Below are 16,976 nucleotides of genomic sequence, written 5' to 3' on the forward strand. Positions count from 1 at the left end.
ATGAACATCCACTAGCCATGATAGACCACCAGGTTTAGATGAACATCCACTAGCCATGATAGACCACCAGGTTTAGATGAACATCCACTAGCCATGATAAACCACCAGGTTAAGATGAACATCCACTAGCCATGATAAACCACCAGGTTTAGATGAACATCCACTAGCCATGATAGACCACCAGGTTTAGATGAACATCCACTAGCCATGATAGACCACCAGGTTTAGATGAACATCCACTAGCCATGATAGACCACCAGGTTTAGATGAACATCCACTAGCCATGATAAACCACCAGGTTAAGATGAACATCCACTAGCCATGATAGACCACCAGGTTAAGATGAACATCCACTAGCCATGATAAACCACCAGGTTAAGATGAACATCCACTAGCCATGATAGACCACCAGGTTAAGATGAACATCCATTAGCCATGATAGACCACCAGGTTTAGATGAACATCCACTAGCCATGATAGACCACCAGGTTAAGATGAACATCCACTAGCCATGATAGATCACCAGGTTAAGATGTACATCCACTAGCCATGATGATCCACTACTTCATCTGATGAACCCCCATAGTATTGATGAACCCCAATAGTATTGATGAACCTCCATAGTATTGATGAACCTCCATAGTATTGATGAACTCCCATAGTATTGATGAACCCCCATAGTATTGATGAACCTCCATAGTATTGATGAACCTCCATAGTATTGATGAACCCCAATAGTATTGATGAACTCCCATAGTATTGATGAACCTCCATGTAAATGATGAACCTCCATAGTATTGATGAGCCTCCATAGTATTGATGAACCTCCATAGTATTGATGAACCCCAATAGTATTGATGAACCTCCATAGTATTGATGAACCTCCATAGTATTGATGAACCCCAATAGTATTGATGAACCTCCATAGTATTGATGAACCCCCATAGTATTGATGAACCCCAATAGTATTGATGAACCTCCATAGTATTGATGAACCCCCATAGTATTGATGAACCCCATAGTATTGATGAACCTCCATAGTATTGATGAACCCCCATAGTATTGATGAACCTCCATAGTATTGATGAACCTCCATAGTATTGATGAACCCCCATAGTATTGATGAACCTCCATAGTATTGATGAACCTCCATAGTATTGATGAACCTCCATAGTATTGATGAACCCCCATAGTATTGATGAACCTCCATAGTATTGATGAACCTCCATAGTATTGATGAACCCCCATAGTATTGATGAACCCCCATAGTATTGATGAACCTCCATAGTATTGATGAACCCCCATAGTATTGATGAACCTCCATAGTATTGATGAACCCCCATAGTATTGATGAACCTCCATAGTATTGATGAACCTCCATGTAAATGATGAACCTCCATAGTATTGATGAACCTCCATAGTATTGATGAACCCCCATAGTATTGATGAACCCCCATAGTATTGATGAACCCCCATAGTATTGATGAACCCCCATAGTATTGATGAACTCCCATAGTATTGATGAACCTCCATAGTATTGATGAACCCCCATAGTATTGATGAACCCCCATAGTATTGATGAACCCCCATAGTATTGATGAACCTCCATGTAAATGATAAACCACTAGCGCTGATGATCGACTTCTTGATCTTCTAACCTTCCACTTCTGAACCTCCACTGGCCCTGACGAACCTCCTCTAGTACTGATGAACATATATTAGCCCTGATGAACCTCCACTGGCCCTGATGAACCTCCACTGGCCCTGATGAACCTCCTTTTGTACTGATGAACATATATTAGCCCTGATAAACCTCCACTGGCCCTGATGAACCTCCACTGGCCCTGATGAACCTCCACTGGCCCTGACGAACCTCCTTTAGTACTGATGAACATATATTAGCCCTGATAAACCTCCACTGGCCCTGATGAACCTCCACTGGCCCTGACGAACCTCCTTTAGTACTGATCAACATATATTAGCCCTGATAACCTCCACTGGCCCTGATGAACCTCCACTGGCCCTGATGAACCTCCACTGGCCCTGACGAACCTCCTCTAGTACTGATGAACATATATTAGCCCTGATAAACCTCCACTGGCCCTGATGAACCTCCACTGGCCCTGACGAACCTCCTCTAGTACTGATGAACATATATTAGCCCTGATGAACCTCCACTGGCCCTGATGAACCTCCACTGGCCCTGATGAACCTCCTATATCAGCCCTGAGTACTGATGATGAACATATATTAGCCCTGATGAACCTCCACTGGCCCTGATGAACCTCCTTTAGTACTGATCAACATATATTAGCCCTGATAACCTCCACTGGCCCTGATGAACCTCCACTGGCCCTGACGAACCTCCTCTAGTACTGATGAACATATATTAGCCCTGATGAACCTCCACTGGCCCTGATGAACCTCCTTTAGTACTGATGAACATATATTAGCCCTGATAAACCTCCACTGGCCCTGATGAACCTCCACTGGCCCTGACGAACCTCCTTTAGTACTGATGAACATATATTAGCCCTGATAAACTTCCACTGGCCCTGATGAACCTCCACTGGCCCTGATGAACCTCCTCTAGTACTGATGAACATATATTAGCCCTGATGAACCTCCACTGGCCCTGATGAACCTCCACTGGCCCTGACGAACCTCCTTTAGTACTGATGAACATATATTAGCCCTGATAAACCTCCACTGGCCCTAATGAACCTCCACTGGCCTTGAAGAACCTCTATCAGCTTTGATGAACCTTCACCAGCCCGAAGAATCTCCACTGGGCCTGCAGAACCTATACTAGTACCTATGAACCTCCTCTAGCCCTTACATGAGAAAACAACATAATCTTACATCACCCTCTGACCAAATGAGGATGCTCTCTGTGATTATTGCTGTTATAATCTCATGTTGCGATGTGTTGCAGCACCACTTCAACAATAATGTCATTCATCAATCAGCTGGCTTAATTATGTTGCTACCCTTGATTTAAATAGTCCAGATACTTTAACAGGTTGTTTCAAATATTCAGGAAGTAAAAATCTAATATGACTTTGTAGAATATTTAGACTACACCTTGAGTTGTCCTGACTGTTATCTGCTGTGTCCTTCACCTTCCTTCTTGTCTGTTCCAGCCGTGTATTTTGAACAAGCCAAGTACGACGACGTGTGTATAGAGGAATGTAAGGCAGCAATTGAACTAGGACGAGAACACAGAGCCGACTATAAATTGATAGCCAAGTAAGACACAACAGATCATGTTGATTAAGTAAAATTATCACGTTTCTTCCACTGGCCTGTATCTCCAGTTCTGGTTATTGTCATGGGTTTGGGACGGAACATCTGGGACCTGCTTCATTTCCATCTTTCCTCCACCATTCCACTGACAGCCATGATGTCTCCAGACAGCTGTCACAAGCATACCCAACTTCATCGCTTAATAACACTAGAAACATTTGGTTTTGTACATCAACATTGTGTTTCCAATGTACTCAACTGGATCACTGTGGCTAACAGGTTATCAAATGTAATGGTATAGTAAAACATTCACAATGAAATTTAACTGTGCTATGTCTGCAGCAGGTGTTCACAAGGAGCAAATCATTTATGCTATATGAGGTTTGATGTTCCTTTGAACGTTGAAGCTTTCAGAATTGGCTCAGTTGTGAGATGTGATAATAATTTTTCCTTTTATCTTTAGAAATGTTATGAAGTGGATGTAGATACAACAAATGCCATCACAGTGTTCGTGATTCACATATTCCCCTGGCTAACTTTCATTTGATATAAAACAGCAAAAACATTATCCCAGTGTATAATAGAAACAAGTCTCTGTAGCCTCTGACCTGGGGATCAACATCACATTGATGCTTTGTGTTGTGTGTATTTAATATAGCATTGATTACATGTGTTTCTTATGTTTGCAGAGCATGCTATCGTATAGGTAATGCATATATAAAAAAGGAGGATTTGACAAATGCATTGGCATTTTTCAACAAATCTTTATCAGAGCATCGAGTCCCAGACGTAGTGAAGAAAGCAAATGAGGTATGTTGCCTATGGTTGCCTTGGAACTGTATCATATAGGGATGTTCTCTACGGGCATGATTCTCATATGTCAAGTGTATGTTTCGGTATGTCTGACATATCTCATTGTCACCAAAGGTAACATATAAGTCTGTTTGGAAAAAAAGGTTAAACAAAGAAGGTTGAAGGGATTTGAACTGGTGTGTATATATCAGGTGTATGGTGTGTATGTATCGGGTGTATGGTGTATGCATCGGGTGTATGGTGTGTATGTATTGGGTGTATGGTGTGTATGTATCGGGTGTATGGTGTGTATATATCAGGTGTATGGTATGGTTGTATGTATCCGGGTGTATGGTGTATGCATTATGTATGGGTGTATGGTGTGTATGTATAGATTGTATGGTGGGTGTATGGTGTGTATGTATCAGTTTGTATGGTGTGTATGTATGTATGTATGTATGTGTATGTATCAGGTGTATGGTGTGTATGTATCAGGTGTATGGTGTGTATGTATCAGGTGTGTCAGTTGTATGGTGTATATCGGGTGTATGGTGTGTATGTATGGTGTGTATGTATATGGTGTGTATGTATGTGTATGTATCAGTGTATGGTGTGTATGTATATAGGGTGTATGATGTGTATGTATCGGGTGTATGGTGTGTATGTATCAGGTATGGTGTGTATGTATCAGGTGTATGATATGTATGTATCAGATTATTGTGTATCAGTGTGTATGTATCAGGTGTATGGTGTGTATGTATCAGTTGTATGGTGTGTATGTATATGGGTGTATGAGTGTGTATGTATCGGTGTATGGTGTGTATGTATCAGTGTATGATGTGTATGTATGTATCAGTTGTATGGTGTGTATGTATCAGTATGGTGTGCAGTGTATGTATGTATGTGTATATATCAGGTGTATGTATGGTATGTATGTATCCGAATTAATATGATGTGTATCAGGTGTATGTGTGTATTATGTATGTATGGGTGTATGTATGTGTATGTATCAGGTGTATGGTGTGTATGTATCAGGTGTATGGTGTGTATGTATCAGGTGTGTATGGTGTGTATGTATGAGTGTATGGTGTGTATGTATGGTGTATGGTGTATGTATGTATGATGTGTGTATGTATGTGTGTGTATGTATATGTATGTATGTATCAGGTGTATGTATCAGGTGTATGTATGTAGGTGTATGATGTGTATGTATCGTATGGTGTGTATGTATCAGGTGTATGTATCAGTATGTGTATGATGTGTATGTATCAGATTGTATGGTGTGTATGTATCAGTGTATGTATGGTGTGTATGTATGTATGTATGTATGTATCATGTTATATGGTGTGTATGGTGTATATAGTTGTATGATGTGTATGTATGGGTGTATGGTGTGTATGTCAGGTGTATGGTGTGTATGTATCAGGTGTATGGTATGTGTATGTGTATAGTGTATGTATCAGGTGTATGATATGTATGTATGGGGTGTATGTATGATGTGTATGTATCAGTTATTATGGTGTGTATGTATTAGGGTGTGTATGTATAGGGTGTATGGTGTGTATGTATCAGGTGTATGGTGTGTATGTATCGGGTGTATGGTGTGTATGTATGGGGTGTATCGTGTGCATGTATCGGGTGTATGGTGTATATTTCGGGTGTATGGTGTGTATGTATCGGGTGTATGGTGTGCATGTATCAGGTGTATGGTGTGTATGTATCAGGTGTATGGTGTGCATGTATCCGGGTGTATGGTGTGTATGTATCAGATTGTATGATGTGTATGTATCAGGTGTATGGTGTGTGTGCATGTATAATGTATGGTGTATGGTGTGTATGTATTGGATTGTATGGTGTGTATATCAGATTGTATGGTGTGTATGTATCAGTGTATGGTGTGTATGTATCAGGTGTATGGTGTGTATGTATCAGTGTATGGTGTGTATGGTGTGTATATCCAGTTGTATGGTGTGTATGTATCAGATTATTATGGGTGTATGTGTGTGGTGTATGGTGTATGTATCAGTGTATGGTGTGATTGTATGTATCAGTGTATGGTGTGTATGTATCAGATTGTATATGTGTATGTATCAGGTGTATGGTGTGTATGTATCAGTGTATGATGTGTATGTATCAGGTGTATGGTGTGTATGTATCGGGTGTATGGTGTGTATGTATCAGGTGTATGGTGTGTATGTATCAGGTGTATATGGTGTATGGTGTGTATGTATCAGGTGTATGGTGTGTATGTATCAGGTGTATGGTGTGTATGTATCAGGTGTATGGTGTGTATGTATCAGGTGTATGGTGTGTATGTATCAGGTGTATGGTGTGTATGTATCAGGTGTATGGTGTGTATGTATCAGGTGTATGGTGTGTATGTATCAGGGTGTATGGTGTGTATGTATCAGGTGTATGGTGTGTATGTATCAGGTGTATGGTGTGTATGTATCAGGGTGTATGGTGTGTATGTATCGGGTGTATGGTGTGTATGTATCAGGTGTATGGTGTGTATATATCAGGTGTATGGTGTGTATGTATCGGGTGTATGGTGTATGTATGTGTGTATGTATCAGGTGTATGGTGTGTATGTATGGTGTATGGTGTGTATGTGTGTATGTATCAGGTGTATGTGTGTATGTATATGTAGGTGTATGTATGATTGTATATGTGTATGTATCAGGTGTATGGTGTGTATGTATCAGATTGTATGGTGTGTATGTATCAGGTTGTATGGGTGTGTATGTATGGTGATAGGTGTATCAGTGTGTATGTATGTATGTCAGGTGTATGGTGTGTATGGTGTATATATGTGTATATATCAGTATGGTGTGTATATCAGGTGTATGGTGTATGGTGTGTATGTATGGTGTATGGTGTGTATGTATCAGGTGTATGGTGTGTATGTATCAGGTTAATATGGTGTGTATGTATCCAGGTTGTATGGTGTGTATGTATCAGATTGTATGGTGTATGTATCGGGTGTATGTATGTGTATGTATAGGGTGTATGATTATTATATATGTATATGTATCAGTTGTATGGGTGTGTATGTCTCGGGTGTATGGTGTGTATGTATTAGATTGTATTGTGTGGTATGTATCAGTTGTATGGTGTGCATGTATCAGGGTGTATGGTGTGTATGTATCAGGTGTATGGTGTATGTATCGGGTGTATGCATCGGGTGTATGGTGTGTATGTATCAGGTGTATTATTGTGTGCATGTATCGGGTGTATGTATCGGGTGTATGGTGTGCATGTATCAGGTGTATGGTCTGCATGTATTGGGTGTATGGTGTAGATGTATCGGGTGTATGGTGTGTATGTATCGGGTGTATGATGTGTATGTATCGGGTGTATGGTGTGTATGTATTGGGTGTATGATGTGTATGTATCAGGTGTATGGTGTGTATGTATCAGGGTGTATGATGTGTATGTATCAGGTGTATGGTGTGTATGTATGGGGTGTATGATGTGTATGTATCAGGTGTATGGTGTGTATGTATTGGGTGTATGATGTGTATGTATCGGGTATATGGTGTGTATGTATCGGGTATTATTGTGTATGGTGTATTATGCGGTCCAGTGTATGGTGTGTATGTATCAGGTGTATGGTGTGTATGTATCGGGTGTATGGTGTGTATGTATTGGGTGTATGATGTGTATGTATCGGGTGTATGGTGTGTATGTATCGGGTGTATGGTGTGTATGTATCAGGGTGTATGGTGTGTATGTATCAGGTGTATGGTGTGTATGTATTAGGTGTATGATGTGTATGTATCAGGGTGTATGGTGTGTATGTATCGGGTGTATGGTGTGTATGTATTGGGTGTATGATGTGTATGTATCGGGTGTATGATGTGTATGTATCGGGTGTATGGTGTGCATGTATCGGGTGTATGGTGTGTATGTATCGGGTGTATGATGTGTATGTATCGGGTGTATGGTGTGTATGTATCGGGTGTATGGTGTGCATGTATCAGGTGTATGGTGTGCATGTATTGGGTGTATGGTGTGTATGTATGGGGTGTATGGTGTGTATGTATCGGGTGTATGGTGTGTATGTATTGGGTGTATTTATCGTGTATAACATGTGTATGTATCATGTATATCATGTGTTTGTATCATGTATATCGTGTATATATCATGTAATTCATGTGTATGTAATGTGTATATCTTTGGTATGTATAGCATGTGTATGAATCATGTGTATATATTGTGTATAGCATGTGGATGTATTGTGTATAGCATGTGTATGGTGTGTACTAACTTGCTTTCTGATTTGTCAGGTTGAAAAATTGATCAAAGAGAGAGAAAAATTAGCATATATCAACCCAGAATTGTCTCTACAAGAAAAGGAGAAGGGGAACGAATGCTTCAAGAAAGGTAAAGTAGTCCAAACCATACAGAAATTAACATAATCCAAAATCTGGGCTGTATGTTGTAACATGGACACAATTTGACACTGTGTTACATCCCTTAGGCAGGAGTTAGGGGATTTAGAACCCACTGATCTTGGGATTGAGTCACAGATTCATTGTGATTATGTTTAAACGATTACCTTATCTGTGCTAGGGACTGTAAATGCCTTGAGGCATGACATACATTTCTACAAACTGACTGAACGTTCTGTGTAAGGTTACTTCAATATGCCGTGGCTGCTGATATTCTTGCCTCACTGAAGTAATCAGCTGTGGAGGGAGTGACTGATTGATATTCTTGGGCGGGGAGTGGGGCCTAGGTTTTTGTATGGACACTAGATATTTTTTCAGCCACTACTGCAAAAACATCTACTCTCTGTTCAGCATCCCAGGCATTGTTTAATGCAACTATGAACCAAAGAACTCTTTAAAGGTTGAAAATATACATCTTTCACTGAGTTTCAGCAATTTTCAGTGTAATTACAAGAAAGCATTTATATATATTGGGGCATTTTTTGTGGGACAAAACGTTTTTGTTGAAATCTCGGAAAATGTCAGGTGGTAATTGGTTGTAGTAAATGTTTATTCTGTTTCCATGGTAGTTTTCTTAAACGCCATGCTTCACTTGTTTCGATGCAGGTGATTATCCTAATGCTGTGAAGCATTACACAGAGGCCGTTAAACGGAACCCGGAGGACGCCAAGCTTTACAGCAACAGGTCTGCCTGTTACACAAAGCTCATGGAGTTTGAGCTGGCGCTGAAAGATTGTGATACATGTATCAAGATTGACCCCAAATTCAGTAAGTTTATGACTGCTTCGAGTGACAGGACTTCTGTAAGTTTGCAGACTGGCCACTTTATGTGGAGGTTTTAGATTTTACACTTTCAGTTCCATGCCATGTCATATCATTTCGGTGCAGCATGTTAGACGTGCCTTTGTGGATGGGGATGCCTTCTATCTTTGTGTAAAATGGGGCAGTGGGGTAGCCTAGTGGTTAAAGCTTTTGTTTGTCACGCTGAAGACCAAGGTTCAGTTCCCCACTCACTCACTCACTCTCTTTATGTAGTGGTGGTGAACACAAAGATCTGACTTTAATTAGATGGCTTGAAAGTAAACAATGACTCGTGTAGAACGTCTCTGATGCCAAGTTCTCTGTTTCAGTTAAAGGCTATCTACGTAAGGGAGCTAATCTGCTGGCTATGAGGGAACCGACCAAGGCTTCCGTGTGGTATCAGAAGGCTCTGGACATTGACCCCAGCTGTCAGGTGCCATGTTTTGACTTACAGTCATTAATGTTTGACATATTAACATTTATGATGGGCATCCAGTCACATTTGTTGGAAGTGCAATCAGTCATTGGCCAGTATAGAGGGATCCACACAGCAGTTGGTCTTCAGCAACCCATGATAGGAGGCAACTGCTTGTTGTAAAGAGCATCGAACTTATTTGGTGGTCAGAGTTGATGATGTCGTTGATGGATGAGATAGTATCCCAAAAGCTCAAGTTGCCAACCAATGGATTGGCCGAGATTCAATCATATGCAGTGTGCTGTTATATGCTGAGGGTGGTTGTAAACAACACCACCCGTGAAGATCCAGGTTAGAATTCTCTTCAGTAACCCATGTTTGATGTAAGAGGCGACTAATGGGATCTGGTGGTCAGGCTCGCTGACTTGGTTGACAAGTCATCGTATCACAACTGCTTGGATTGATGCTCAAGATTGTCTGATCCAGACTCGATTACGTACAGTTTGCTGGCATATAGCTGGAATATTACCGAGTGCTGTGTTAAACAACAATCCAAATTTAAACAAGAAAGAAACCAAAACTGCACTCTATGATGTATTGAATCTGTTCAAAGCTAAGTCAGCCTTAACTTACTCTGTTTGGTGTAAGTCTATTATGAAATTCTGTATTTATACCAGGAAGCACTTGACGGCTACAAGAAGTCAGCAACTGCCGAGAACAGCGACCCCGAGGCAGTGAAGAAGCGTGCAATGAGTGACCCCGAGGTGCAGCAGATCCTGCAGGATCCAGCTATGCAGATGATCCTGCAACAGATGACCAAAGACCCTAACGCAGTCCGAGAGTAAGTGTTTCACTGTCACTTTGTCCTGTGTTTGTATGTGCTGTAACTAGCAATGGGCTGCTATTAGCTCAGCTGTCTTGTACAGATTTGACTGTACAGACACTGTCCCAACAACTGACCAATATCTGAGTCTTGATATCATGTGATATCATGTGATATCATGTGATATCATGTGATATCAGTGTCTAAAGTGATTCATAAACAGGTACATCAGAAACAGAATGTTTGAGATAATGTTTTTGCTTGAGGGTAACTTATTGATATATATTTTAATTTTCAGTGTTGACCCGTGAAGATCCGGGTTAGAATATTGATCTTCAGTAACCCATGTTTGTTGTAAGAGGCGACTAACGGGATCTGGTGGTCAGGCTCGCTGACTTTGTTGACACATGTCATCGGTTCCCAATTGCGTAGACCGATGCTCTTGCTGTTGATCAATGGATTGTCTGGTCCAGACTCGATTATTTACAGACCACCGCCATATAGCTGGAATGCTGCTGAGGGCGGCGTAAAACTAAACTCACTCACTCACTATTTTCAGTTTTGAAGAGTGTAAAGCATGTTCTGACATCATCATTGTTGTTTCAGGCACCTGAAGAACCCCCAGATTGCTGCTAAGATTCAGAAGTTGATGGAAGTTGGCATCATTGCCATACACTAAGGATTGCCTTAACTTGGTCGTCACTTCCGTCATGACCTCCAGGGGGTGCTGTGCTTGTTGAGCTCACTTCATGATCATCTTCATGTCTCTGATACGCAACTGGCCTTTGATAGTGCATGTGTATGTATATAGGAAGACTGAAGAGTGGTAAAACTGCCTTGAACAGTGCCAGGTACATTGCTCTCTAAAATGTGTGCTTCTTGTTCATACCTATAAATTGGAACTATGAATTAACTATTTGTAATAAGTTACATTTTAGCATACTTGAATTGTACTTGTTATTTCTGGCTTTCATGTTGTAAAAGAAAGCAATCAGTGAAGACATTCTAGGACAACATTGTTTTATAATCGGACATCAGGTGACATTTCACATAGGACAGCTTGACATGCTGTCACATGGCCTGGGGCAGCCAACAGGAACCTTCCCACCAGCTACTCTTCAACAATGCTTCTGCAGTTCATCTGGTCATGTACATCGAAGAGCTTCATTTTGGATCAGCAACATTTTGTGCCGGTCTGGAGGGGATTAAGTCTTGTGTATGTTTTCCTGTATCAAATATGGTTGTATTTGTCATGCCTCACATGTAACTGAATACCTTGACTTCTGCCTGCAGGATTATTGAAACAACCATTTGCACAAAGTCTGCTGTTTCAGAAACAGTGCTGTATAAAGGAGGACATCATCAATCTTCAGATTTGTGTTTGTTTTCATTTTACTTTGTCATAAGTATGCTAAGAGTGTGGAATAGATTCTCCTTGCCAGAGTTGCTGATTGTTTCATTATCTGGGGCATTCAGTGATTGTCGACAGACATGTGTTAAAGATATTTTTCAATGTACAGAATGTCATAGAGACAATGTCCCATCAAGACAATGGATACATCATGTATATGCTAATGACAGTTGTATTAAGTAAAATCACTTAGACATTGAGATATTTCATAATGTGTACATGAACATCAGGAGTATCTGTTAAAATCAGTAGAATATGCTATTTCTATTCACATTCAAATGACACCATATTTTTCTTGGGAGTCCCTCCTTTCTTGTTATCAAAGCTAGTATGGATACTCTTTAATATCTTTGGTATATATCTTGAGTATGTTGTTAACTGAAATGAGATTGAAACTGTAATTGTGTGGGCCATTGATTGTGCCACTGGAACAACTGTGACTTACTCAACTTGATAATGTAGCTAAATCTGTGTAGTTTTCATACATGAAACATCCATCACTCAAGGAAATGTTGAACTACTACGATATTACTAAGTAGTGGACTGTAAGGAAGGTAATCGCCATAACTTCATTGTAATTCACGCAATCCACCCACAGACTCTTCATTCACACAATCCACCCACATACTCTTCGTTCACACAATCCACCCAGACTCTTCATTCACACAATCCACCCACAGACTCTTCATTCACACAATCCATTTGCATACTATCATCCAACAAGACATGCTTGTCATAAAAATGACAAAATGTTATTGGGTGGTCAGACTCATATGCGTATCTCAACGGTGAAGGTAGATGCACTGGATTGTCAGGTCCAGACTTGAGTATTTACAGATTGCCTCCTTGCAGCTGGAATATTGCTGAGTGTGGCATTAAATCAGATGTCCAGGCTACTTGCTAGGACAGTGATCTGTCTGAAGGTCTAGACAACTGTCCAGTATTCTGTCTCAAGGTCTAGACAACTGTCCAGTATTCTGTCTGAAGGTCTAGACAACAGGCCAGTGATCTGTCTGAACGTCAATGTCAACAAGCCAGTATTCTCACCGAAGGTCTAGACAGCAGGCCAGTATTCTAAGAGAAGGTCAAGACAGCAGGCCAGTGTTCTGTCTGAAGGTTAAAACAACAGGCCAATATTCTGTCTGAAGATTAAAACAACAGGCCAATATTCTGTCTGAAGGTTTAAACAAAAGGCCAATATTCTGTCTGAAGGTCTAGACAACTGTCCAGTATTCTGTCTGAAGGTCTAGACAACAGGCCAGTGATCTGTCTGAACGTCTAGACAACTGTCCAGTATTCTGTCTGAAGGTCTAGACAACAGGCCAGTGATCGGTCTGAACGTCAATGTCAACAAGCCAGTATTCTAACCGAAGGTCTTGACAGCAGGCCAGTATTCTAAGTGAAGGTCAAGACAGCAGACCAGTGTTCTGTCTGAAGGTTGAAACAACAGGCCAATATTCTGTCTGAAGGTTGAAACAACAGGCCAATATTCTGTCTGAAGGTTTAAACAAAAGGCCAATATTCTGTCTGAAGGTTTAAACAAAAGGCCAATATTCTGTCTGACGGTCTAGACAACTGTCCAGTATTCTGTCTGAAGGTCTAGACAACAGGCCAGTGATCTGTCTGAACGTCTAGACAACTGTCCAGTATTCTGTCTGAAGGTCTAGACAACAGGCCAGTGATCGGTCTGAACGTCAATGTCAACAAGCCAGTATTCTAACCGAAGGTCTTGACAGCAGGCCAGTATTCTAAGTGAAGGTCAAGACAGCAGACCAGTGTTCTGTCTGAAGGTTGAAACAACAGGCCAATATTCTGTCTGAAGGTTGAAACAACAGGCCAATATTCTGTCTGAAGGTTTAAACAAAAGGCCAATATTCTGTCTGAAGGTCAAGACAACTGTCCAGTATTCTGTCTAAAGGTTAAAACAACTGGCCCGTGATCTGTCGGAAGGTCTAGACAACAGGCCAGTGATCTGTCAGAAGGTCTAGACAACAGGCCAGTGTTATGTCTGAAGGTCAAGACAATAGGCCAGTGTTCCGTCTGAAGGTCTAGACAACAGGCCAGTGTTCTGTCTGAAGGTTAAAACAACAGGCCAGTATTCTAACTGAAGGTCAAGACAACAGGCCAGTGGTCTTTGGTTGGACAGTGAAGCAGCCTGTTCCTCCTTGTGTAGTGTTGTAGATGGGTTTTTTCTCTCTGAAGCTTCATGAAGATGAGAAGATGCTCACTCAATGACTGGAAAACATAGTGTGTGATTCAAAACCAGATACAAACTCAAGGAAATGAAACTCTTGTATATTTTGTTGATTTGTGTAAGGGACTGGAATGATGAAAATGAATATAGAGGATAATGTGATTTATTAATCCCACTTCCTGTTAATAAAGGTTAATGTGATACTGTGGTTTGTAGTCTTGTGTTTCACTGATACAGCACCAACAGAGGCGTACAGGATTCGTTATGTTATTGCAGTGATTGCAGTGTAAGACAATGTTAAAGTACCTCTGAGTTTACGAAAATAGAAACTTTAATAAATCACAGTGGATGAACATAAAGCATAATGCCTTAGGCACTCAGTTGGGACTTCTAGTTAGGTGTTTGTAAATGTATGATGTTCCGTGTACACTATCCTAACACTCCTTCAGATGCAGTGCTACAAGGTACACCCATCTACAACCCGACCACCCATACCAGACACACCATTAGTTGTATGAAAATGGAAACACTGGTACACAGATCGCAACAGCCTGTGAGTGAGTGAGTGAATTGAGTTTGCACTCCGCAATATTCCAGCTATATGGCGGCCCTGTCTGTGAGTCAGGTCTGGGTCAGACAAACCAGTCAGTGAGAGGATGAGCATCCAAGCCATTGAGGTGCGATGACACAAAGGTTTTGTCCAAAGTTGGGGCAAATGGTTTCTACCAGGGAACATATGTCTGGGTGTATTTAACCTTACAGTTTGGTGTATTGTCATCGTGCAGTGTGTTGAGATACTCTTGTAATGGTCAGGTCACTATGTCCGACATCCAGGTCGTGTGCGTGTTACATTAAGGTCACCTATAGTGTGTTCTGTCTCGCCTCTACAGAACGTTGCTCACCTATAGTGTGTTCTTTCTCGCCTCTACAGAACGTTGCTCACCTATAGTGTGTTCTGTCTCGCCTCTACAGAACGTTGCTCACCTATAGTGTGTTCTGTCTCGCCTCTACAGAACGTTGCTCACCTATAGTGTGTTCTGTCTCGCCTCTACAGAACGTTGCTCACCTATAGTGTGTTCTTTCTCGCCTCTACAGAACGCTGCTCACCTATAGTGTGTTCTGTCTCGCCTCTACAGAACGTAGCTCACCTATAGTGTGTTCTTTCTCGCTACTCACCTATACAGAACGTTGCTCACCTATAGTGTGTTCTGTCTCGCCTCTACAGAACGTTGCTCACCTATAGTGTGTTCTGTCTCGCCTCTACAGAACGCTGCTCACCTATAGTGTGTTCTGTCTCGCCTCTACAGAACGCTGCTCACCTATAGTGTGTTCTGTCTCGCCTCTACAGAACGTTGCTCACCTATAGTGTGTGTGTCTCGCCTCTGTCTCGCCCTCGCCTCACGTTGCTCACCTATAGTGTGTTCTGTCTCGCCTCTACAGAACGTTGCTCACCTATAGTGTGTTCTGTCTCGCCTCTACAGAACGTTGCTCACCTATAGTGTGTTCTGTCTCGCCTCTACAGAACGTTGCTCACCTATAGTGTGTTCTGTCTCGCCTCCTCTAGTGTGCCTCTCTGCTCACCTATAGTGTGTTCTGTCTCCGTTCAGAACGTTGCTCACCTATAGTGTGTTCTGTCTCGCCTCTACAGAACGTTGCTCACCTATAGTGTGTTCTGTCTCGCCTCTACAGAACGTTGCTCACCTATAGTGTGTTCTGTCTAGCCTCTACAGAACGTTGCTCACCTATAGTGTGTTCTGAACATACTATATATTTAATATCCATGTGATGAACTAGTGTCAGGCCGCGTTAGTTCGGACCCCGATAATCCGATTCCCGCGATATCCGAACGGTAGCAAGCTGTAACCAATTTTTTTAACTATGTAAACTCATTAACTTTTGCTTCATTAAGCCGGTGCTTCACTCTCCGGATCCGGACGTTAATTAGTAGTCTGATTTACAAAAAAAATAAATAAATAACAGCGTAGACCTTTTTCATTTACGTTTATTTAACAGCGTGGTATAGACCTCTCTTGTCGACAGAACTGTATAGTCAGGTTCTGTTTGTATAGACAGACAAATAAAGGCAGACTACATAACGAACACGAGATGTTGAGATCCTCTCGCAGTGGTTATAAGTGTTGCAGGTCAGGTACACTGGAATCTTGTCCAGCATATAACTAGACGACTTTGCACTATACCAAGGTGTGCTCGATGTAGGCCTTGACTGGAATGCGAGTTTATTTATATGAACTAATTGATATCCAGCAGGTGACAGTTAGCTGCAGCCAGGGTGAATCACAGTAGGCCATGGTAGGGGGTGGGGTGACAATCTCTACAAATACCGGATGTGTTCATACGTGGTATAATGTTTCCACTATTTAATGATAATGTTAAATTGTCTATTATTCAAATATAATGAGTACGAATTTGATTTTAAGTCACATCGGAAATATTTCAGCCATATTATTATGTGACATTTATGACAATAGAATAGAGAATACATACTGGACAATCGAAGATGTATCTGATGTTAATGCATTCACAAATACATGACTTTCAGCGTGGGGATACGTTTTGCCAGTTCATTACATACATATACACGCAAGAGAACCGTAAGGCAGAGCACTAGTGTGTCGGAGATCAGTTAATATCTTACTCTCAGTCTAGTGGACGTGTGTTGGCGGAGGGTCTGGCCATGGGGTCGAACTGTTGGAGACTGAAACTGAACTGGGTTTTGGCGTTTGGACGACAACCCAGATCCGAGTGAACTGTCTCGCCTGATAGCTGACTGACCCGGGAGAGAGAGGAGACTTAAACTTGGGCGATGAGTTCCTGCAGAG

General features: G+C 41.4%; 1 protein-coding gene and 1 long non-coding RNA gene across 3 annotated transcripts in view; both read left to right on the forward strand.

Moving 5' to 3' along the window:
• The window catches only part of LOC124279368 (stress-induced-phosphoprotein 1-like), a 28,149-nt gene extending 16,246 nt beyond the window's left edge, over positions 1–11,903 (forward strand). The window contains exons 7-13 of the mRNA XM_046715183.1: positions 3,144–3,249; positions 3,936–4,056; positions 8,328–8,424; positions 9,099–9,260; positions 9,623–9,726; positions 10,386–10,549; positions 11,138–11,903. Coding sequence (XP_046571139.1) covers positions 3,144–3,249; positions 3,936–4,056; positions 8,328–8,424; positions 9,099–9,260; positions 9,623–9,726; positions 10,386–10,549; positions 11,138–11,210 — 827 coding nt within the window. The 3' untranslated portion in view covers positions 11,211–11,903. The remainder of the gene's footprint in view (positions 1–3,143; positions 3,250–3,935; positions 4,057–8,327; positions 8,425–9,098; positions 9,261–9,622; positions 9,727–10,385; positions 10,550–11,137) is intronic.
• A 949-nt stretch (positions 11,904–12,852) lies between these two features.
• On the forward strand, positions 12,853–14,344 carry LOC124279369. Of its 2 annotated transcripts, none has more exons than XR_006899349.1 (2): positions 12,853–12,897; positions 13,091–14,344. It is a non-coding gene; the product is annotated as an uncharacterized LOC124279369 (long non-coding RNA). The 2 variants fall into 2 exon arrangements; XR_006899348.1 differs by having other exon boundaries at positions 12,872–12,929.
• The last annotated feature ends 2,632 nt before the right edge of the window (positions 14,345–16,976 follow it).

The sequence above is a fragment of the Haliotis rubra genome, unplaced genomic scaffold (genome assembly GCF_003918875.1).
Source record: "Haliotis rubra isolate DU_JTF1 unplaced genomic scaffold, ASM391887v1 Scf25, whole genome shotgun sequence".
Lineage (NCBI taxonomy): Eukaryota > Metazoa > Mollusca > Gastropoda > Lepetellida > Haliotidae > Haliotis > Haliotis rubra.